Here is a 23,665-nt window from a genome sequence, read left to right on the forward strand (position 1 = left end):
CGCTGGATTATTTTCTTTACATTTGCAGATAGTGGTTATCGAATGAGATGAAATAGCCACCGAGCAACGACTACAACTTGGAAGTGACGACACCATGGGTCTATGGCTTCGTATTTTGATCACCGGAATGGTGATGATTTCTCAGAGTAAGATTGGTCTGCATTTCTGTTTTTATAAATGTTCAAGACTAAATCTTAACCCTTGTTTATGGCATATCACAATAAACCTTTCTTCTGGACTGGAGTTCGAGTCATGCTCAAACTCGGTAGTTTTTGTAGTGTCCGCAACCTCACCAATCTTGCGAGCTAAAGATGGGGTGTTTGGGGAGCCAATAAGTCTACTCTCTGAGTCCTCAGCAACTATTGCCTGGTCCTCCCTGATTCTGGCTTGGGTGGAGAGAGGGTTTGTGTGCTAATCATATGTATATATGGTTAGTCTCTAGGACATTATCCTGCTAGGGATTGTCACAGTCCATTGCCTCTGCCATTCATGATTGGCCTTTAAACTTTTAAACTTTTTAGGCAAAAATATAATTCAGCAAGATTTCTAATGAAAGATGAATGGCTTGTGATAAGATAAGGCTTAATATACTATTCTTCCAGAGAAGTTTCAGTAATTCAGAATTCGTCTTTCTAGCCGGGGCATACAGAGGACACGAAGAGCAGCTTAGGAACGACTTATTTAGGACGTACAACCAACTCATCCTTCCTGCAGAAAGCACGCTAGTCGTCATCAGTGTTAGAATCATGCATTTTGAAATGGTAAGATAAGAGTTTCTGAAATTGCATTCTCTCTCTCTCTCTCTCTCTCTCTCTCTCTCTCTCTCTCTCTCTCTCTCTCTCTCTCTCTCTCTCTCTCTCTCTCTCTATATATATATATATATATATATATATATATATATATATATATATATATATATATCTGAGTGATGATACCTTGACGTGGTGAAAGGGTTTGTGTATCGCCATGATCAGCAAAGCTGTACTAGTCAGGATGGACCACCCATACTATAATATATAGGTTAATTTGCTGTGAACGATCAGGCAAAAGGCTCCCACCATCACCAATCTGCACACGCTGGTGATGAAAACTGGCCAAATCCCAGACATGAATAAGGACATGTCTGAGGCCTTTGTCCTACAGTGGACTAGAAACGGCTGCATTTGTTGATTTTGTTGTTTTTATATATAATACAGTATATAAGTGGAATTTTCATAACTTTTCTTAATGTTAGTGTTAACTTTTCTTAATGTTAATGTTAACTATTCTTAATGTTAATGTTAATGTTAACTTTTTTATTGTTGATGTTAATGTTAATGTTAACTTTTCTTATTCTTAATGTTAATGTTAACTTTTCTTAATGTTAATGTTAACTTGTCTTATTGTTAATGCTAATTATAATGTTAACTTTTATTAATGTTAGTGTTAATGTTAATGTTAACTTGTCTTATTGTTAATGCTAATGATAATGTTAACTTTTATTAATGTTAGTGTTAATGTTAATGTTAACTTTTCTTAATGTTAATGTTAACTTGTCTTATTGTTAATGCTAATTATAATGTTAACTTTTATTAATGTTAGTGTTAATGTTAATGTTAACTTGTCTTATTGTTAATGCTAATGATAATGTTAACTTTTATTAATGTTAGTGTTAATGTTAATGTTAACTTTTCTTAATGTTAATTTTAATGTTAAATTTTCTTATGGTTAATGTTAAATTTTATTTATGTTAATGGATATATTCTATCAATTCCAGGATGAGAGGCGCCACTCATTAATGGTAGATACTTGGTTTTCAATTGTAAGTTCTCAAGTTATTTTTATTTGTATTTTGAAAAGCTTGCTTCTTTCAAAACAATTCGTTGCTATTATAAATTAATATATGAGAGTTGAAGAATACATTTATGAAATTACTGATTCAGAAATGTGAGTCATCACTCTTGTTTTGTGGTTGTTTAAATATGAACGAGATATAATTCCATAAATTTTTATTATTAATATTATTATTATTATTATTATTATTATTATTAAGAGCTAAGCTACAACACTAGTTGGAAAAGCAGGATGCTATAAGCCTAAGGGCTCCATCAGGAGAAAAATAGCCTAGTGAGGAAAAGGAAATAAATAAACTACTAAAGTAATGAGCAATTGAACTTAATCATTCTGAGAACAGTAGCAACATTGAAACATCTTTCATATATAAACCATAAAAAGTGTATTATGTCAGCCTGAAATAGCATCCTATTTGATCTGATATAATTCCAGAATTAGACACAATTCTAAAATATATATTCCTAACAGGAATGGACTGATCCTCGACTAAAATGGAACCCTGAAGAATTCGGAGGCATTAATAAAATCCACGTCCCTTACGAAATGCTTTGGATTCCAGACATCGCAATATATAACAGGTTAGGATATTCGCTTTAGAATTACAGAGTCAAGACAGTTTGACGGTCCCCTCGACTCCCAAGCTGTTTTACTCCTCTCTTTATTAATGGCTATGTGATCTATTTGATTTTTGTAATTACCACATGGTGAAATCCATGTATGTTTGTGCATGTCCTTGCGCTCGAAAAAGAATACCTTAAACAACAAGATTATTTGTTGAACAATAACATATAAAATGTGCTCCATTTTCATTTGCAACTTCGACAAGACCATCAACCACCCAATTTTTTTTTACATCACACCACTAATTTTTAGGAAATGCAAGAATGTTGCCATATATCTAACATACAATTTTTTATCATTATTGCGTCGAATATTACCAGTGCCAACGGCGGGGAAGACATGGCTTTCGGGACCACGCAGGCCCTCCTGTACTACAACGGGAGCATAGTGTTCGTGCCCTCGGTGAAACTCGACTTCTCCTGCGTCATGGATCTCACCCTGTGGCCCCACGACTCCCACAACTGTACCTGCGTCATTGGATCCTGGGTGCACGATGGGATTGCCATCGATCTCCACCTCAAAGCAGACAAACCCGAGGTAGAATTATTATCATTATTATCATTATTATTATTATCATTATCAATTGCTAAGCTACAACCCTACTTGGAAAAGCAGGATGCTATAAGCCCAGGGGCTCCAACAGGAAAAATAGCCCAGTGATCAGGAAAAAAGGAAAATATTTTAAGAAGAGTAACAACATTGAAATAAATATCTCCTTTATATACTATATAAACTTTAACAAAACAAGAGAAGAGAAATTAGATAGAATAGGGTGCCCGAGTGTACCCTCAAGCAAGAGAACTCTAACCCATAACAATGGACGGCCATGGCACAGAGGCTATGGCACTACCCAAGATTAGAGAACAATGGTTTGAGTTTGGAGTGTCCTTCTCCTGGAAGAGCTGCTTACCATATCTAAAGTCTCTTCTACCCTAACCCAGAGGAAAGTGGCTACTGAACAATGACAGTGCAGTATCTCCTTGGGTGAAGAAGAATTGTTTGGTAATCTCAGTGTTGTCAAGTGTATGAGTACAGAAGAGAATATGTAAAGAATAGGCCAGACTATTCGGTTTATGTGTAGGCAAAGATAAGATGAACCGTAACTGGAGAGAAGGATCCAATGTAGTACTGTCTGGCCCACGGTCCAGATATACCAGGTCAGCCAGACAACGTACCGATTTTAAGCCTCTTCTGCGCACCTACGTCATCTGAAGGGGCTTAGTGTTGGAGAAACCCATTAAGAACGTAGATCTATCACACAGTCAATGAGGTTTTTTATACTTTATCAAATTATCAAGATATCGCATTCGAAAATATACCGATATCTTAAAAAAAAAATCAATAACATCGTCAGGAACTTCAATACCAGACTGTTTTAATTCTAAATAAACCTTTTTAAATTTTTTTTTTCCTTCCATGAGAGCTTCCCCGTGTACAGCATTAAAAATCTCCCGCATTATTAACAACTGAGAAAAAGACTGACTAGAAGGTGCATGTAATTCCCCCCGATTACACATGCTATCCAAGTATCATTCCTTAGCACTTCTTCAGTCTTATTTCCTAACTCAGGATATTTTACACAAAATTTCTTTACAATATATCCACCAATATATTTAAGAGCTTCTTCCTCAATTACTCCCCCAATAAATTTCTTTATTTGCTCTCAAAAGGTCTTCTTCCTCGTCTAAAGCATCTTTCTCTAAATCAAAATCTAAATTTCTGAATATCTGCGTTGTTAGGCATATTTCTAACGCTAAGTCCCTTTCTTTCGTGATAGATTCATCGTCTTTGGCTGCTTCATGAGATTTTTCAACAGTGGTGATATTACACTTTTCACTTAATATTTTAATTTCCTTTCCTAGTAACATTATTTTAGCCGAAATTTAAAGTTCACAGCATGAGGATGATCATAGTGCCCTAACATTTGCCTTATACACCCAAAGAAAAGTTCAAGGCAATCTTGATTTAGTCTTTGTGTAAGTAGGTAGTCAATACTATAAGAGCCTTTTAACATATCAAACAAAGCAATGGTAGATTTACATAAAATTATTCCTTTCTGAAACTTGAAAAGACTTTTTGTATTAGGATTTTTAACTCTCATAGTATTCATTACCTCGATTACCTTGAGCAGTGTACCTGTTTGTTTTTCTACATCAATACCAAAAGCATTGCTTTTACCAAACTCTCCATACATGGAGGAAGAATTCATTATGTCGAACCAATCATTTATTAAAAGAATAAAATCAGATGTTTGATTCCAGTTTTGACACTTCAACAGTCCCTTTTCCCATAAATATTTTAATGAGTTGGCACATGACCTAGAGAGTAATTGAACTGCTAATTTAACGCGCTGTCTTTGTTGACCTGTTACAGTTGAATGCATTTCATTAATCTTATATGCAAGCCTATATTCTTCTTTGGTTTTATTAAGCATTTCTCGTATGTCGTCATCTGAAATACACTCTCCAGTCTTGAGGAAAAAACCGGAGCCAATAAAATTATTTCTAACTAATTTAATTAAATGTGGAACATCTGAGAAAACAAAAACTTCTCTTTCTGGTTTAAAATAAAGCGAGCAAACAGTAGCATTCACAGCGTTAATTCTGTCTGCACGGCAACATACATGTATCCACTGGTCTATGTATGGTTTTTCTTTTGGAAAGCGATGGTATTTTATGTTTGAGCTTCTAGTTTCATCGTGTCTATTATAACAGCCAAATACTGTGCAGTTACTTGGCATTATTAGTGACAGAATGAATGAATGAATAAAATGATAATGGACACAGCGTCTCCTATTGTTTACGTTTCCTCTATAGGTAGCTAACTAAGGCAACGGTCCTTTGTTTTGTTTACCCACGTGTGTGAGACGGGGAAGCGTGACGTCACAGTATGGGTGATTCACAGCTTAAGCTGCGCGTTGGCTGACCTGGTATATATAGACCTTGGTCTGGCCAGTCAAAATATGCCGTAACTCTCTAGTGGTAGTATCTCAACGGGTGGCTGGTGCTCTGGCCAACCTACTACCTACAGAATATGGAAATAGACGACTGACACTTGCTCAGAATTTCTATTAATGCTTTCATCTATTTTGTTAATATAGTAAGCAGATCTTCTAGTAGAAGGACACTCCAAAATCAAATCATTATTCCTTAGTCATGGATAGTGCCATGGTCTCTGTACCATGGTCTTCCACTGTCTTGAGGTAGAGTTCTCTTGCTTAAAGGTACATTCAGGCACACTGTTCTGTCTTATTTCTCTTCCTCTTGCTTTTTTTTAACTTTTTGTATTTTGTGTATGAAAGATCTATTTCAGTTTTACTGTTCTTAAAATATTTTATCATAGTTGTTCATTTCTTCTCTTGTAGTTTAGTTTTTTCTTTATTTCATTTCCTCACTGGGCTATTTATCCTTGTTGAAGCCCTTGGGCTTATAGCATCCTGCCTTTCCATCTTGGGTTATTACTTAGCTAATAATAATAATAATAATAATAATAAAATTACACAGCTCTTGATATTAATTGCGTACTAAGATTCATTGTTAATTTTCCCATTCATTACAGAGTAACTTACCAGTGCGGGTCACTAACGGTGGACGTAATCTTACCCGAAACTCTTGGGACCTCGTCGATTCCAACATAACGAGGGAAGTGCAAAACTACCTATGCTGCCCAGAGCCCTATGTCATGATACACCTGTCAATGCTTTTGACTCGAGATGCCCCTGCTTATGAATGGATTATCAAAGGACCTGCTATAGGTATGTTTAAAGTGTTGAGATACTACCGTTAGAGAGTTATGGGGTCCTTTGACTGACCAGATTCACCAGACAGTACTACAATGAATTCTTCTCTCTGGTTACGGTTCATTTTCCCCGTTGATGACGTATACACCAAATAGTCTAGCCTATTCTTTACATATTCTCCTCTATCTTCATACACCTGACAACACAGATTACCAAACAATTCTTCTTTACCCAAGGGATTACTAAACTATCATTGTTCAGTTGCCACTTTCCTCTAGGTAAGGGTAGAAGACTTTAGCTATGGTAAGCAACTCTTCTAGGAGAAGGACACTCCAAAATCAAACCATTGTTCTCTAATCTTGGGTAGTGCCATAGCCTCTGTACCATGGTCTTCCACTGTCTTGGGATAGAGTTCTCTTGCTTGAAGGTATGCTCGGGCACACTATTCTATCTTATTTATCTTCCTCTTGTTTTATTAAAGTTTTATAGTTTATATAAGAGATATTTATTTTAATGTTGTTACTGTTCTTAAAATATTCTATTTTTCCTTGTTTCCTTTCATCACTGGGCTATTTTCCTTGTTGGGGCTCCTGGGCTTATAGCATCCTACTTTTCCAACTAGGGTTATAGCCTAGCTAGTAATAATAATAAAAATAATAATAATAATAACAATGGTTCAGTGGGTACATTCCTCTCGTTAAGGGTAGAATAGACTCTAGCTATGGTAGGCAGCTCTTCTAGGAGAAGGACACTCCAAAATCAAACCATTGTTTTCTAGTCTTGGGTGGTGACATAGCCTCTGTACCATAGTTTTCCACTGTCTTGAATTAGAGTTCTCTTGCTTGAGGGTACAATTGGGCATACTATCCTATATGTTTCCTTATTTCCTTTCCTCACCGGGCTATTTTCCCTGTTGCAGCCCTTGGGCTTATAGCATCTTGCTTTTGCTACTACGGTTGTAGCTTAACAAGTAATAATAATAATAATAATAATAATAATAATGATAATAATAATAACATTCCCTTGCAGGACTAAGCCTCCTGACGATGGTGCTTTTCCTGCTGCCTCCTGCCGCAGGAGAGAAGGTGCTTTTCGGGATCCTTTGCCTCATCCTGGATATGTTGTTCATCGCCTACGCTTCCTACACCATATCCTTAGCGCCGACACATCTGCCACTCATTGGTGAAGTATTGCAAACTTATGGGAATATACTGCTTTAAACATTATTTATCAACGGGGTTTGGCTCTTAGCTACAGTATACCCGATATATATATATATATATATATATATATATATATATATATATATATATATATATATATATATATATACTGTATATATATATATATATATATATATATATATATAGATGTATATATATATATATATATATATATATATATATATATATATATACAGTATATATATATATATATATATATATATATATATATATATATATATATATATGTGTGTGTGTGTGTGTGTGCGTGTGTGTGTGTTTATTCATTAGTTGACATATAAATCTTGAAATCGTTAATCTTGGTTTTCCCATAAATTAAAATTTCATTTAGTACTAACTATAATGTGTTATCTTTATTAATAGCAACAGTGCTAGCTTATCAAACTAATTTTCACGAAGCACATGTAACATATGCGATGTTAATTGCCACATTACCAGTGATTCGAAATCTTACAATACTTTCAAATCTAATTTTCACATGTTACCCTTTAATTTTCATTTCGATATCATAGCTGAACTACTAGTTTGTTTCCTGAACTTATTTGAATTGTTTATCATGATGGAGCAAATGTTTTTATGTTGACCAGGCTGACATGAGTCTTTTTATAGTTTATATATGACATATCTGTTTTTGACATTGTTAATAGGTTATATAGGACATATCTGTTTAGACGATGTTGGTGTTTTTAGAATGATTTATTGTTAATTTATTCTCATCATTTATTTATTTCCTTGTTTCCTTTCCTCACTGGGCTGTTTTTCCCTGTTGGGGCCCTTGGGCTTATAACATCTTGCTTTTCCAGCTAGGGTTGTAGCTTGGCTAATAATAATAATAATAATAATAATAATAATAATAATAATAATGTTGGTGGTAATTATTGTTGTTAATGTTATTTTCACTGACAGTGGAACTTATCTGCAAGCAAGCAACGCTGGTCATTACAAGCATCGTGGTCGGTGTGGTGTCTCTGCGTATGGCCAGAGACCCACATTCTTTGGGTCTTCCGTCTTTCATCAAGACGCCTGTGTTGAGATTGTCCTCTCTCCTCTGCATCGAGAGCTACAAGAACCTCGTGAGTAATAATGGTCTAATCAGGACTCACTGAAAGAGTGGGTCCTGGGGTTTCCTCCAAAGTCCTGAGTCTAATTAAGGCCTATCCATACCTCTGTTTTGAGAGCTGTAGAAGTCACATTAACACACTTGCAATAGGTCTATAGGCCTATAACTGATGTTATTCCAGGATGTGCAAGTGCCTTTTTTAGTGTATTTATAAACTTCATAGCTTCTCAATCTATTAATTGCAAGAGACCTGTTAGTAAAATAACTTTACATTGAGGAAATTCAGTTTTGGGGTAATTTTACAGCCTAGTGCCAGGGCTTTGGCCTTTAATGCCATACATTTATTCCGCCTATAGAATACTTTATCAAGTAAATCCAAGAATAAAAAGAAAAAAAAAACTTTACCTATATTGCCATTCATTTTCATTTTCCCCAAAGCATCAAGAATATAGAATTTATTTTAAATAGTTCTTCTTCCCAATGGCCTCAGTAGTGTATTTTCTAAAAACATCTTCTACCCTAAGGCATCAAGAGTCCACCACTACCAGTATTCCCCAAACGTTCTGAAAACGGACGAATACGACATGAAGGAAAATGGCAACGGACACGTGTACACGGCGGATGATGTCAGCAGCACCTTTCCGAGCTTCGACTGGCTGCTCCTCTCCGCCTTCATGGATCGTATTTGCCTTATCATCTTCGCCATCATCTTCGTCGTAAACTTGTATAAATTCAGCGCCATCCTCTGATACCTTCGTAGAACTAACCAAGACCTTCAGAATAGGCTCTTTCTGTAAGCCGTGGGATAAACAATTAAAACTAATAAGGCATAGATAAGGAAAAACGGTGACCAAATGTCCCGTATTTGACGGGAGTGTCCCATATTCGTTACATTTGTCCCGTGTCCAGTATTAGCCGTCCCGGGACGCCCTTGTACCGTATTTTCAATATTTGAAAAAATAACATACATCAATGAGTAAAATAGTTTTATAATGATTATGGAAAAGTTTTCATCATGTGTATTTTATTGTCAACAATTCATTCAATATATTATGGAAAGTCACTCTAGTTATACTGTAATATCCTTTAAACCTGCAAAACATTCTTGATTGCAATATCGGTATGCTTTGACACCTGTAATGAACAGATGTTTGTAACAAAATCTACAATGAAGACACTTTAAATCAAATGAAAAGTCAATGAAGTAGGTACTGGACAATCTGGAACCAGGTGAGAAAGGCTTCGCAATGCGAAACTTAGTCAGCTGATTGGTAAATAATAGTGAACTTAATATTGAAAAATGTGAGCAAAGCGTTAAATGTAAGATATATCGAGAAAAAAATATATATCTATGATACAATTGGATATAGACCTACTCCACTTTTAGTTGTATCCATGGTCTAGGTATGTTTGCATCTATCAAATTCTTATCGCAGGAGGTATTACCGGTTTTACCGTTTCAAAATCAACTTAGGAGAAACTGTTGAACTATTTTAATTAGTTATAGCGGTTTGCTATTGGAAATGCTGGCATTGAAATAATCGTGTCATTACTCAAGAAATGTGCCTTGAATGTTTATGGCAGAGGCAAGGGACAGTGACATTGCCCAAGCAAGCGGGACAATAACATAGAGACGGACCATATGAAAATATGATTAGCCCTCAAGCCCCCTTTCCATCCAATCTAGGACCAAGGAGGGCCAGGCAATGACTGCTGATGACTCACCAGGTAGATCTGTAAGTTCCTCCAAACCCCAACCTTGTCTCACAAGGATGGTGAAATTGCAGACACTATAAGAAACTATAGAGCATAAGCAGGTCTCGAACGCCAGCCCAACATACTTCAAAGGTCATTCCATTGGAGAAGTGCCTAAATTTTACCTAGGGTTCGAACCTGTGACGTTGGATCGTGATAAAGAAGCAGACGGTCGAGTTATCCATTCGGCTATCAGCATCCAGTCACTAACTGGAAACATGGCTACGGTAGATGCATCCATCACTTATTCCCGTTTGAAATTTTTTCTACTGAATAAATTCTGTATTAAGAACCATTTGTGGTTTGATATTTGAATATTTGATATTTAAAGATACCCGTATTACTGACAAAGCAAGATGATGAAAGAAATTCCATTTATACAGTATATATATATATATATATATATATATATATATATATATATATATATATATATATATATATATATATGTGTGTGTGTGTGTGTGTGTGTGTGTGATTACACTACACACAAATACATAGAATTAATGTCATTTTGGCATAGCAATAAAATTTTAAGTAAAAGAAGAATTAAAACAAATTATTATCCATAAAAATGCCTCAAATAAAAATAGAAATAGAAAATTTAAAAAAGGACTGTGAAGTCTCTGGTCAGAAACGACTGGACTAACCTTTCTATTATCAAAAAGGATGCTGCTCTCATTATGTGGTTTTTATGTGTTTTTAGGGAGTAGGTTGGCCAGGGCACCAGCCACCCGCTGAGATACTACCGCTAGAAATTTATGGGGTCCTTTGACTGGCCTTTCAGTATTACATTGGATCCTTCTCTCTGGTTGCTGTTCATTTTCCCTTTACCTTCACATAAACCGAATAGTCTGACATATTCTTTACATACTCTCCTCTGTCCTCAAACACCTGACAACACTGAGACTACCCAACAATTCTTCTTCACCCAGGGGGTTACTGCTGTCATTGTTCAGTAGTCTCTAGGTATGGGTAGAAGAAACTCTTCAGCTATGGTAAGCAGCTCTTATAGAAGGACACTCCAAAATCAAACCATTGTTCTCTAATCTTGGGTAGTGCCATAGCCTCTGTACTTGGTCTTTCACTGTCTTGAGTTAGAGTCCTCTTGTTTTGTTAAAGTTTTTATAATTCATATAGGAGATATTTATTTTGATGTTACTGTTCTTAAAATTTTATTTTCCTCCTTGTTTCTTTTCTTCACTGGGTTATTTTCCCTGTTGGAGCCCCTGGGCTTATAGAATCCTGCTTTTCCAACCAGGATTGTAGCTTAGAAATCAACAACAACAACAACAATAATAATAATAATAATAATAATAATAATAATGATAATAATAATAATTTTCTTTAGGTTCGTGGTCATCTTCATTTAAATTTTGACTGCCGTATCCCATTCATTATTGTTTACAACTTTACATACGAAGACTGACTGACCCTAAGTGACAAACATCACCATGTGAGTTTTTATTATCAGGTTGGAGGAATATAAGTGTTACTCCTCCAAAATTATCAGTTCCCATACACTAAGCCTAATGTTTTTCTATTATTTATTATTTTTCTACAATAATGTTTAAAATTTATACCTAGCAAATTGTTCACCAAGATACAGCAATAAGTTTATAAACAAAATCCCAAGATACATGGGCACTTATTGAATATTGTTGGTAATTTGAATGCACGTACATTTTTTTGCTACATCGAGAGGTAAGAATTTTTTTCATTAATTGTTAAATGGCTTTAATCTTGGAATTGCCCTCATTCTTTTCTATCCTCCCACACTACAGTACTTCTCTTGGTTCAGTTATAGAAAAGTGCAATATTAGTTAGGACTTTGAAACTCGCACAATTGAATAGATCTAGATAATATTACGGTTGAGTCCCACCCAGCGCCATACTGCTCAGTACATAGGAGCTTGATGTTTTTCTTTTTTCGTGAGCGAAGCGAGCCCACTTTGGAGCAAAAAACCAGTAGACTACCCGGTATCGAAATATTACCGAAGTCTAATGGTTCTTGCACCGCCTTGTTGTCTTTTTGCTCACAAAAAATGAAAAACATCCAGCACTTATGTACTGCCAAACGGTAATGCCACTGGCTGGGACTCTACTATAATATTACCTAGATCTTTGCAAATGCGCTATTTTCAAATCCATATACTACTGGCGGAAGCTTCCATTAACAAAGTTACAGATTTTAACGAGAAATATCCGTTTCGCTTCCTTTGTCATGGTAGCATATACCACAGGAGCCACCTTCCACCTGGAAGTTCAGGAAAACGCTGGTAGGTGGTGTTTGTGTTGAAGTCATTTGTTCGTATAGAATAAGGAGCCCAGCGTTTTATATTACAAAACTTTATTTTTTTAAATATTTAACTTAGCCGGTGAATATATAGCTGCAACTCTGTTGCTCGACAGACAAAAACTGTACAAAAAAACTCGCCAGCGATCGCTATACAGGTTGCGGGTGAGCCCATCAGCGCCATCTGTCGGCCAGATACCAAGCTCCATGTAAACAAAGACTCAATTTTCTCTCTGTCGACGTGTCGACAAGACGTACTTTACTCGCTGTTGCTAACTGGAGTTTTTCACATCATCTTTGGTGAAGTACTATATTCTGGTTTTGAGCTTTCGCTGTGCAGGGTTTTTCTTCAAATAAATCCTTGAACTCTTTTTTTGTATCGGATTCATTGTTGATGACTTAGATCGTTTTTTGGAATTTTCCCTTGACCAATTCAAAATGGCTGACCTTTCACAAGTTCCCAAGTTTAGAAAATGCAATGCTAGGGACTGTTCTAGGCGTCTTCCGAAGGCTTCTCTCGACCCTCACACTATTTGTTCCAATTGTAGGGGTAAAACCTGTCAATTGGAAGATCGGTGTGAGGAGTGCGTGGGCCTTTCGGAATTCGATTTTATCGAATTTGAAAAGTACACACGCAGGCTAGAGAGAGATAGAATTAGGAGAAGTTCTTCTAGGTCTATTGATATTTCCTCTCCTCATGCCCCACAACCTATTCCTTCCCCTGTAGTGGTTGTTCCTAACCCCCCTCCTAGCACTCAGGAACCATCGATGGCTGACATGATGCGTGCCATCCATGCCCTGGGGGAGAGAGTTGAGTCCCTTGCAAGTGACCGCAATCAACTCATGGCGGATGTTAAGGAGCTTAAGTGCCAAAGTGCCGCGGGAAGTGATAAAGTGCCAAGTGAAAGTGTTGTGAACAGTGTTGCGCTTGAGGGTTCGTCTGTTCGTGCTTGTCGTCCTCCTAGTCCGGGACCTCTTGCAAGCTCCCAAGTCCAGGGGAGAAGCAATGTCGCACGACGCATGGGTTCGAGAGGCTTTAATCAGCGAACAGACATTCCCTCCATGGTATCAGGCGTATCTCCCCAAGATCGCCCCTACCAACGTAAGACGAGAGAGCCCGTTTATACCTCGTCGTCTGAAGGTGTTTCTCGTAAGAAACTTTGGACCAAGGTCTCACGACCTTTAAAGCGTAAATCGGTCCCTTCAGGACAAGTCCAACGTCCCGGTTGTAGCCACTGGGTCAGTTCGGACTCGTTGCCGTCATCTGATGACTGCTCACCGCCTAAGAGAGGCAAAGCGGTACCGCTTCAGGCACTAACACCGTCTGTCGCCGCACCTGCTCCCGTAGACCCTAAATGGGCTTTGCTGCAAGACATGCAGTCCAAGCTTACGTCTTTGATGACTTTCATGCGGAGAAGGTTGCTACCGTACCTTCTGGCCAACAACCTTCCAAGCGATCGGTTGTGCGTCCTGTTGACGCTGAGGTAACCTTCTCGCGTCTACCAGTTGAGGTGGTTCCTCCACCGATGCGATCCAGTGTGGGTTGCCAGCCGCACGTTGACGTTAAGCGACGCACGGAGGTGGTTGTTGACGTTCAGGACGTTCAACAACCATCAGAGGTGACTTGTTTTGACGCGGTGCGTCAACCTCCGCAACCCGGTGTGGTTTCCACTGCTCAACCCAGTCGGTCTAGACAGTCTCGGGTGGACGCTGTGCGTCCTCGCGCTTCCATGGTTGTTGACAGTTCACAGACTGTGCAGCAGTTCCATGACGTTGCGTCCGGCTCCGTCACGCATGCACCAGTGCGACCGGACTCAGGGAACCAGACGTTGCCCACTCCGTTGCCGTTTCCTCATCAGTTTTCGGATGAGGAACTTTCTGATGAGGATGTTGCTGAATATCAAGACGATCAACAGTCAGAACTGGACGAGCCTAAGTCAACTCAACCATCTTTGGACTTTAGAAAAGTCTTGGCTGTATTCAAAGAGTTGTTTCCTGACCAGTTTATTTCTGTGGCTCCTCGTTCTCCGCCGTCAGAGTTTGTATTAGGCATGCCTTCTACCGCACCTGCCTTTACTAGACTCGTCCTCGCACGCTCGTCTAAGAGAGCTTTGCGGCTGATAGGAGACTGGTTAGAGTCCAAGAAGAGTTTACGGAAGACAGCATTTGCCTTTCCCCCATCTAAACTCTCTTCTAGATCGAGCGTCTGGTATGCCACGGGAGAAGTTCTCGGCTTGGGAGTTCCTGCCTCTGCCCAGGGCGACTTCTCAAGTCTTGTAGACTCTCCCCGCCGCCTTGCCATGAGACGCTCGAAGATTTGTTGGTCACCATCGGACCTGGACCACCTTATGAAAGGGATCTTTAGGGCTTTTGAAGTCTTTAACTTTTTAGACTGGTGCTTAGGAGCCCTGAGCAGGAAAATCTCTTCGACAGATAAAGATATTTCGTTGTTCATTATGTCCTGCATGGACAAGGCCGTCCGTGATGGGTCCAATGAGCTAGCTGCCTCATTCACGTCCGGAGTCCTGAAAAAGCGAGAGTCTCTCTGCTCGTTCCTGTCTGCTGGAGTTACACCATGCCAGAGATCTGAACTTCTCTTTGCTCCCCTTTCCAAGTGCCTGTTTCCAGAAGTCTTGGTAAAGGAAATTGCTGCTTCGTTAGTGCAGAAGGACACTCACGATCTAGTTGCGTCCTCAGCTCGCAAAGCTCCCCCTTTGCCTTCATCTTCCGCTAGACCGAGGATAGACACTCCAGCGTCTCGCTTTATTCCGCCCTTTCGTGGCAGAGCCTCCAGCAGAGGAGGTGCTCGTGCCGAAGGGAAGCGAGGGAAGAGGAAAGGATCCAAGTCCTCTAAGGGCAGAGTCTGACTGCCCGCAACTTCAGACAGCAGTGGGAGCCAGACTCAAGAACTTCTGGCAAGCCTGGGAGAGGAGAGGCGCAGATTCACAATCTGTGAAGTTACTCAGAGAGGGGTACAAAATCCCTTTTGTACGCAAACCCCCTCTAGCAACGTCTCCCATCGATCTCTCTCCCAGGTACAGAGAGGAAGAAAAGAGACAAGTCCTGAAACTGGAAGTGTCTCTTTTGCTAGAGAAGGGAGCGGTGGTCAAAGTCTCGGACCTTCAATCACCGGGATTCTACAACCGCCTCTTCCTAGTGTCAAAGAAGACAGGAGGGTGGAGACCGGTGCTAGACGTCAGTGCTCTGAATGTCTTTGTCACAAAGACGAAGTTCTCCATGGAGACCACAAAGTCAGTCTTAGCAGCGGTCAGAAGGGAAGACTGGATGGTCTCGCTAGAACTAAGGGACGCCTACTTCCACGTCCCCATTCACTCAGACTCCCAACCTTTTCTGAGATTCGTTTTCGAAAATGTGGTCTACCAGTTTCGGGCCCTGTGCTTTAGCCTAAGCACAGCTCCTCTCGTGTTTACGAGGCTGATGAGGAATGTGGCCAAATTCCTCCACTTATCGGACATCCGAGCCTCCCTTTATTTGGACGACTGGCTTCTCAGAGCCTCTTCCAGTCGTCGCTGTCTGAAGGATCTCAAGTGGACTCTAGATCTGACCAAGGAATTGGGACTCCTAGTCAATTTGGAAAAGTCGCAACTGGTCCCATCCCAAACTATTGTGTATTTAGGGATGGAGATTCACAGTCTAGCTTTTCGGGCTTTTCCGTCGGCCCCCAGAATAAGTCAAGCCCTGTTATTCATCCAGAAGATGCTGAAGAAGGAACGCTGCTCAGTCAGGCTGTGGATGAGTCTGGTAGGGACGCTGTCATCCCTGGAACAATTTGTGTCACTAGGAAGACTACACCACCGTCCTCTTCATTACCACTAGCTTTTCACTGGAAAAAGGACAAGACGCTAGAAGCGGTCTCGATCCCAATTTCCGAAAAGATAAAGTCTTGTCTGACTTGGTGGAAGGACAATATCAACCTAAGAGAGGGTCTTCCCCTGGCTGTTCAGACTCCCAACCACGTTCTCTTCTCGGACGCATCGGACGTGGGCTGGGGCGCGACACTAGACGGTCGGGAATGCTCAGGACTGTGGAACTCGAGTCAGAGGAACATGCATATCAACTGCAAGGAGCTGTTGGCAGTACATCTGGCCTTGAAAAGCTTCAAGTCTCTCCTTCGAGGCAAAGTGGTGGAAGTAAACTCAGACAACACCACGGCCTTGGCGTACATCTCCAAACAAGGAGGTACCCACTCACTGACGTTGTACGAGATCGCAAGGGACCTGCTCATCTGGTCAAAAGGTCAAGACATCTCCCTAGTAACGAGGTTCATCCAAGGCAACTTGAATGTCATAGCAGATTGTCTCAGTCGGAAAGGGCAAGTAATTCCAACAGAATGGACCCTCCACAAGGATGTGTGCAAGAGACTTTGGGCCACTTGGGGCCAACCAACCATAGATCTCTTTGCAACCTCGCTGACCAAGAGGCTTCCAATCTATTGCTCCCCAGTCCCGGACCCAGCAGCAATACATATAGATGCCTTCCTCCTAGATTGGTCACATCTGGATCTCTACGCATTCCCACCGTTCAAGATTGTCAACAAGGTACTGCAGAAGTTCGCCTCTCACGAAGGGACAAGGTTGACGTTAGTTGCTCCCCTCTGGCCCGCGAGAGAATGGTTCACCGAGGTACTTCGATGGCTAGTAGACGTTCCCAGAAGTCTTCCTCTAAGGGTGGACCTTCTACGTCAGCCTCACGTAAAGAAGGTACACCAAAGCCTCCTCGCTCTTCGTCTGACTGCCTTCAGACTATCGAAAGACTCTCGAGAGCTAGAGGCTTTTCGAAGGAGGCAGCCAGTGCGATTGCTAGAGCAAGGAGAGCGTCCACCATTAGAGTCTACCAGTCGAAGTGGGAAGTCTTCCGAGACTGGTGCAAGTCAGTTTCTGTATCCTCGACCAGTACCTCTGTAGCTCAAATAGCTGATTTTCTCTTATACCTGAGAAAAGGACGATCCCTTTCAGCTCCCACTATCAAGGGCTACAGAAGCATGTTGGCATCGGTGTTCCGGCATAGAGGCTTAGATCTTTCCAACAATAAAGATCTTCAAGACCTCCTTAAGTCTTTTGAGACCACCAAGGAGCGTCGTTTGGCTACCCCTGGATGGAATTTAGACGTGGTACTAAGATTCCTCATGTCAGACAGGTTTGAGCCGTTACAATCAGCCTCCCTGAAAGATCTCACTCTAAAGACTCTTTTCCTGGTATGCTTAGCCTCGGCTAAAAGAGTCAGTGAGATTCATGCCTTCAGCAAGAACATCGGATTTTCGTCAGAAAAAGCCACCTGTTCGCTGCAACTTGGTTTTCTAGCCAAAAATGAGCTGCCTTCTCGGCCTTGGCCTAAATCTTTCGATATTCCCAGCTTATCGGAGATCGTAGGCAATGAACTAGAAAGAGTCTTATGCCCTGTTAGAGCTCTTAAGTTCTATTTAAAGCGTACCAAACCTTTACGAGGCCAATCTGAAGCTTTATGGTGTTCAGTTAAGAAACCATCTTTGCCTATGTCAAAGAATGCTTTATCATACTTTATCAGATTGTTAATACGAGAAGCTCATTCACATCTGAGTGAGGAAGACCAAGCTTTGCTTAAGGTGAAGACGCACGAAGTTAGAGCTGTAGCAACTTCCGTGGCCTTTAAGCAAAATAGATCTCTGCGAAGTATAATGGACGCAACCTATTGGAGAAGCAAGTCAGTGTTCGCGTCTTTTTATCTAAAGGATGTCCAGTCTCTTTACGAGAACTGTTACACACTGGGACCATTCGTAGCAGCGAGTGCAGTAGTGGGTGAGGGCTCAACCACTACAATTCCCTAATTCCATATCCTTTTAATCTGTCTCTTGAAATGTTTTTAATGTTGTTTTTATAGGTTGTCCGGAAGGCTAAGAAGCCTTTCGCATCCTGGTTGATTTGGCGGGTGGTCAAAGTCATTTCTTGAGAGCGCCCAGATTAGGGGTTTGATGAGGTCCTGTTGTATGGGTTGCAGCCCTTGATACTTCAGCTCCTAGGGGTCTATCAGCATCCTAAGAGGATCGCGAGGCTCCGTAAGGAAGACGTACTTATACATACATACATATACCAAAGGCACTTCCCCCAATTTTGGGGGGTAGCCGACAACAACAAGAAACAAAACAAAAAGGGGACCTCTACTCTCTACGTTCCTCCAGCCTAACCAGGGACTCAGCCGAGTTCAGCTGGTACTGCTAGGGTGCCACAGCCCAACCTCCCACATTTCCACCACAGATGAAGCTTCATACTGCTGAGTCCCCTACTGCTGCTACCTCCGCGGTCATCTAAGGCACCGGAGGAAGCAGCAGGGCCTACCGGAACTGCGTCACAATCGCTCGCCATTCATTCCTATTTCTAGCACGCTCTCTTGCCTCTCTCACATCTATCCTCCTATCACCCAGAGCTTTCTTCACACCATCCATCCACCCAAACCTTGGCCTTCCTCTTGTACTTCTCCCATCAACTATTGCATTCATCACCTTCTTTAGCAGACAGCCATTTTCCATTCTCTCAACATGGCCAAACCACCTCAACACATTCATATCCACTCTAGCCGCTAACTCATTTCTTACACCCGTTCTCACCCTCACCACTTCGTTCCTAACCCTATCTACTCGAGATACACCAGCCATACTCCTCAGACACTTCATCTCAAACACATTCAATTTCTGTCTCTCCATCACTTTCATTCCCCACAACTCCGATCCATACATCACAGTTGGTACAATCACTTTCTCATATAGAACTCTCTTTACATTCATGCCCAATCCTCTATTTTTCATGCCCAATCCTCTGGTCTCTACCCACCATCCTGGGTGTGAATCAGCTATATATTCACCGGCTAAGTTAAATATTTAAAAATGATATTTTAATTATAAAATAAATTTTTGAATATACTTACCCGGTGAATATATAAATTAAATGACCCTCCCTTCCTCCCCAATAGAGACGCAGTGGGACGAGGAGAAAATTGAGTCTTTGTTTACATGGAGCTTGGTATCTGGCCGACAGATGGCGCTGATGGGCACACCCGCAACCTGTATAGCGATCGCTGGCGAGTTTTTTTGTACAGTTTTTGTCTGTCGAGCAACAGAGTTGCAGCTATATATTCACCGGGTAAGTATATTCAAAAATTTATTTTATAATTAAAATATCATATTTTCAATATTTAGATATGCAATATGATCATAGCTCTTATTTTATTTATCATGTTAATAACGAAAAGGTAGGGTAGAAACGTGTGTTTGATATATTTAGTATAATTAGAAGAAGCCAAGACCATGTTCAACCAGTGACTGAACCATTTGTTAAGTGTGTATTCACCCATTTAAGTTTATATAATTGATAATCAATGCTGAAATACTATCCCACGTTGCTAATGCGCATAGCAAAATTTGTTCTGCTTGCCAGAACATAGGAGAAATGAGATAATGGTTAATTGCGAGTGAAGCCTATGTGGTAACGTCCATGACTGGGGTTTAAATCCTGCTCAAACCCATTAGTTTCTTTGGTTGCTGCAACCTCACCATCCTTGTGAGCTAAGGATGGGTTTTTGTGGGAGCCTCTAGGTCTATCTGCTGAGTCATCAACAGCCATTGCCTGGCCCTCCTTGGTCTTAGCTTGGGTGGAGAGAGGGCTTGGGCGCAGATTGTATGTATATATGTTCAGTCTCTACGTCATTGTCCTGCTCGATAGGGCAATGTCATTTTCCCTTGCCCCTGCTATTCTTGAGCGGCCTTTGAAACCTTTAAGCGAGCATACAGCAGAGCTAAAACCAACAAATCATTAGCTCAATTGAGGAAGGAAATATTTGTAGTACTGTACAATGAACACTGCTACGAATGACGTCTTAGGAAATAGGATGGAAAAAATCTGTTTTTTATGCTTCCAGTAGTCCCGGCAAACAAAAGCTCCAGTGTTTTGATTGTTTCATTGCTGTTACTCAGTTTTGATCATGGTAACTGTTTTGTTTATTATAATGACTGTTTTTTTATGACAATGACTAGAGGAAAGAACAAAGTTGAAAATGTTAATTTGAATACCAACACAATTAGAGTAGTACACTGTATTTAAAAAATTTTTTTTAACGTAATTGATGACTATACCTAGCGCAAAGCCATAAGTTTTCAGTTATGATAGTCGACCCACCATAACTAAAAAAATATGGATTTCTGCTAAGAATCATTATCCAAAATTTTTCAATATTAAACTTAGCCGGTGATCATATAAGCTGTCAGCTCTGCTGCCCGACAGAAAAACCTAAGGACAAAATACGCCAGCGATCGCTATACAGGTGGGGGTGTACATCAACAGCGCCATCTGTCGAGCAGGTACTCAAGTACTCCATGTAAACACAGAACCAATTTTCTCTCTGTCGTGCCACCGGCAAGACCTACTAAATACGCTGTTGCTTACTGGATTGATTTTCACAGATTTTGGTGAAGTACTCATTTCTAGTTATTAGCTTTCGCTTTGCAGAGGTTATCTTCAATACTTCCTTGCATTCTTTGATTGAATTTTGGATTATTTGTTGACGACTTGGATAGATTTTGAATTCCCCTTTGACTAATTCAAGATGGCTGACCCTTCTCAAGTCCCTAAATACAGAAAGTGTAGTGCTAGGGACTGTTCAAGTCGTCTTCCGAAGGCCTCTATCGATCCGCACACCATTTGTTCCAATTGTCGGGGTAAAACCTGTCAATTGGAAGATCGATGTGAGGAATGCGTTGGGCTTTTGGAATTCGATTTTCTCGAATTCCTTAAATATTCACGTAGGCTAGAGAGAGATAGAGTCAGGAGAAGTTCATCTCGCTCCGTTGATTTTTCCTCTCCCCATGCCCCACAACCTATTCCTTCCCCTGTAGTGGTTGCTCCTGATCCCCCTTCTAGCACTCAACAACCTTCGATGGCGGATATGATGCGTGCCATCCAGGCTCTGGGTGAGAGAGTCGAGTCATTGGCGAGTGACCGTAATCAACTCATGGCAGACGTCAAGGAGTTGAAGGGTAAGAGTGCAGTGGGTAGTGACAAAGTGAGTGGTAGTGTTGTGGAAAGTGTTAGTGTTGCGCTTGAGGGTGCGTCTGTTCGTGCCTGTCGTCCTCCCAGTCCGGGACCTCTTGCAAGCTCCCAAGCCCAGGGGAGAAGCAATGTCGTACGACCAAAGGGTTCGACAGGCTTTAATCAGTGGACAGACGTTCCCTCCGTGGTTTCGGACGTATCTTGCCAAGATCGCCCCACCCACAAGAAGACGAGAGAGCCCATTTATTCCTCGTCTGCGGAAGATGTTTCTCGGAAGAAACAATGGACCAAGGTCTCACGACCTCTCAAACGCAACGTCCCTTCCGCGCAAGTCCAACGGCCCAGTTGTAGCCACTGGGTCAGTTCGGACTCGCTGCAGTCTTCCGATGACTGCACACCTCCTAAGAGAGGCAAAGCGGTACCGCAACAGGCAGTAACACCGTCTGTTGCCGCACCTGCTACTGTAGACCCTAAGTTGGCTTTGCTGCAGACCATGCAGACACAGTTGTCATCTTTAATGCAGGACTTTCGTGCGGAGAAGGTTGACGCTGCACCCGTTAGCCTACAACCAACCACGGTTGTGCGTCCAGTTGACGCTGAGGCTACCTTCTCCCGCACTCCAGCTGTGAGAGTCCCGCCACCCATGCGCACTGTACCCTGCCAGCCGCATGTTGACGTTCGCCGACGCACGGAACCTTCCGTTGACGTTCGCGAGTTACAACAACAACAACCTAAGTTGTTTTGTTTTGACGCGGTGCGTCAACTTCCGCAACCCACTGTGGTTACCCCTACTCGCCCACAGCAGACTAGACAGTCGGGAGTAGACGCTTTGCGCCCCCGCGCAGCTATGGTTGTTGCCAGCTCACAGACTGACCAACAGTTCCATGACGTTGCGTCCAGTGCAGTCACGCATGCACCCGTGCTGCCGGACTCAGCTGACCAGCCAATGCCTACTCCTTTGCCGCTTCCTCCTCAGCATTCAGACGATGAACTCTCTGATGATGACGACGCTGCACACCTTGACGACCCGCACACGGACATCGACGAACCCAAGACCACGCCTCCCTCCTTGGACTTTAGGAAAGTTCTTGCACTGTTCAAGGATATGTATCCCGATCAGTTTGTTTCTGCGGCCCCACGCTCACCTCCATCTGAGTTCGCTTTAGGCACGCAGTCATCCGCGCCTGCCTTTACGAAGCTCGTCCTCGCCCGCTCGTCCAAGAGAGCTTTAAGGGTGTTGGGAGATTGGATGCAGTCCAAAAAGCACCTTGGGAAGACAGCATTCTTGTTTCCCCCTGCGAAACTCGCTTCCAGATCGAGCGTCTGGTATGCCACGGGAGAAGTTCTCGGCTTGGGAGTTCCTGCCTCTGCCCAGGGCGACTTCTCAAGTCTAGTAGACTCTCCCCGCAGGCTGGCCATGAGACGCTCCAAGATTTGTTGGACTCCTTCAGATTTAGATCATCTGATGAAAGGAGTGTTCAGAGCCTTCGAAGTGTTTAACTTTTTGGATTGGTGTTTGGGAGCGTTGAACAGGAAGACCTCCCCTTCTGACAAGGAAACTTCCATGCTCATTATGTCCTGCATGGACAAGGCCATACGGGACGGTTCCAGTGAGCTTGCGGCTTCGTTCGTTTCCGGGGTCCTTAAGAAACGGGAAAACCTTTGCTCCTTCTTGTCAGCTGGAGTAACACAATGTCAGAAATCGGAGCTTATGTTTGCTCCTCTCCCGAAGTGCCTTTTCCCAGAGGAGTTGATCAAGGAGATTGCTGCCTCCTTGATTCAAAAAGACACGCATGACCTGGTTGCGTCATCCGCACGCAAAGCCACCCCTTTGCCAACCGTGTCTAGACCCAGGATGGATACTCCAGCGTCAAGTTTTATTCCGCCCTTTCGTGGCAGAGCCACCAGCAGAGGAGGTGCTCGTGCCGAAGGGAAACGTGGGAGCAAGAAGAAAGGTACCAAGTCCTTTAGAGGCAGAGTCTGACTGCCACCTTCTTCAGACAGCAGTGGGAGCCAGACTCAAGAACTACTGGCAGTCCTGGGAGAACAGGGGCGCAGATGCACAATCTGTGAAGTTGCTCA

The 23,665-nt window shown here is 41.6% G+C and overlaps 1 protein-coding gene across 2 annotated transcripts in view; it reads left to right on the forward strand.

Annotated features, from left to right (window-relative positions):
• Window positions 1-10,610, forward strand: part of LOC137631006 (acetylcholine receptor subunit alpha-like 2) — a 22,162-nt gene extending 11,552 nt beyond the window's left edge. For both annotated transcript variants that reach the window (XM_068362544.1, XM_068362543.1), the window contains exons 2-10: window positions 29-146; window positions 637-761; window positions 1,757-1,801; window positions 2,302-2,411; window positions 2,775-2,991; window positions 6,013-6,208; window positions 7,223-7,375; window positions 8,344-8,510; window positions 9,022-10,610. In XM_068362544.1, the coding sequence (XP_068218645.1) occupies window positions 95-146; window positions 637-761; window positions 1,757-1,801; window positions 2,302-2,411; window positions 2,775-2,991; window positions 6,013-6,208; window positions 7,223-7,375; window positions 8,344-8,510; window positions 9,022-9,246 (1,290 nt within the window). In that variant the 5' untranslated portion in view covers window positions 29-94 and the 3' untranslated portion in view covers window positions 9,247-10,610. The remainder of the gene's footprint in view (window positions 1-28; window positions 147-636; window positions 762-1,756; window positions 1,802-2,301; window positions 2,412-2,774; window positions 2,992-6,012; window positions 6,209-7,222; window positions 7,376-8,343; window positions 8,511-9,021) is intronic.
• The last annotated feature ends 13,055 nt before the right edge of the window (window positions 10,611-23,665 follow it).

Source organism: Palaemon carinicauda, chromosome 39 (genome assembly GCF_036898095.1).
Source record: "Palaemon carinicauda isolate YSFRI2023 chromosome 39, ASM3689809v2, whole genome shotgun sequence".
NCBI lineage: Eukaryota > Metazoa > Arthropoda > Malacostraca > Decapoda > Palaemonidae > Palaemon > Palaemon carinicauda.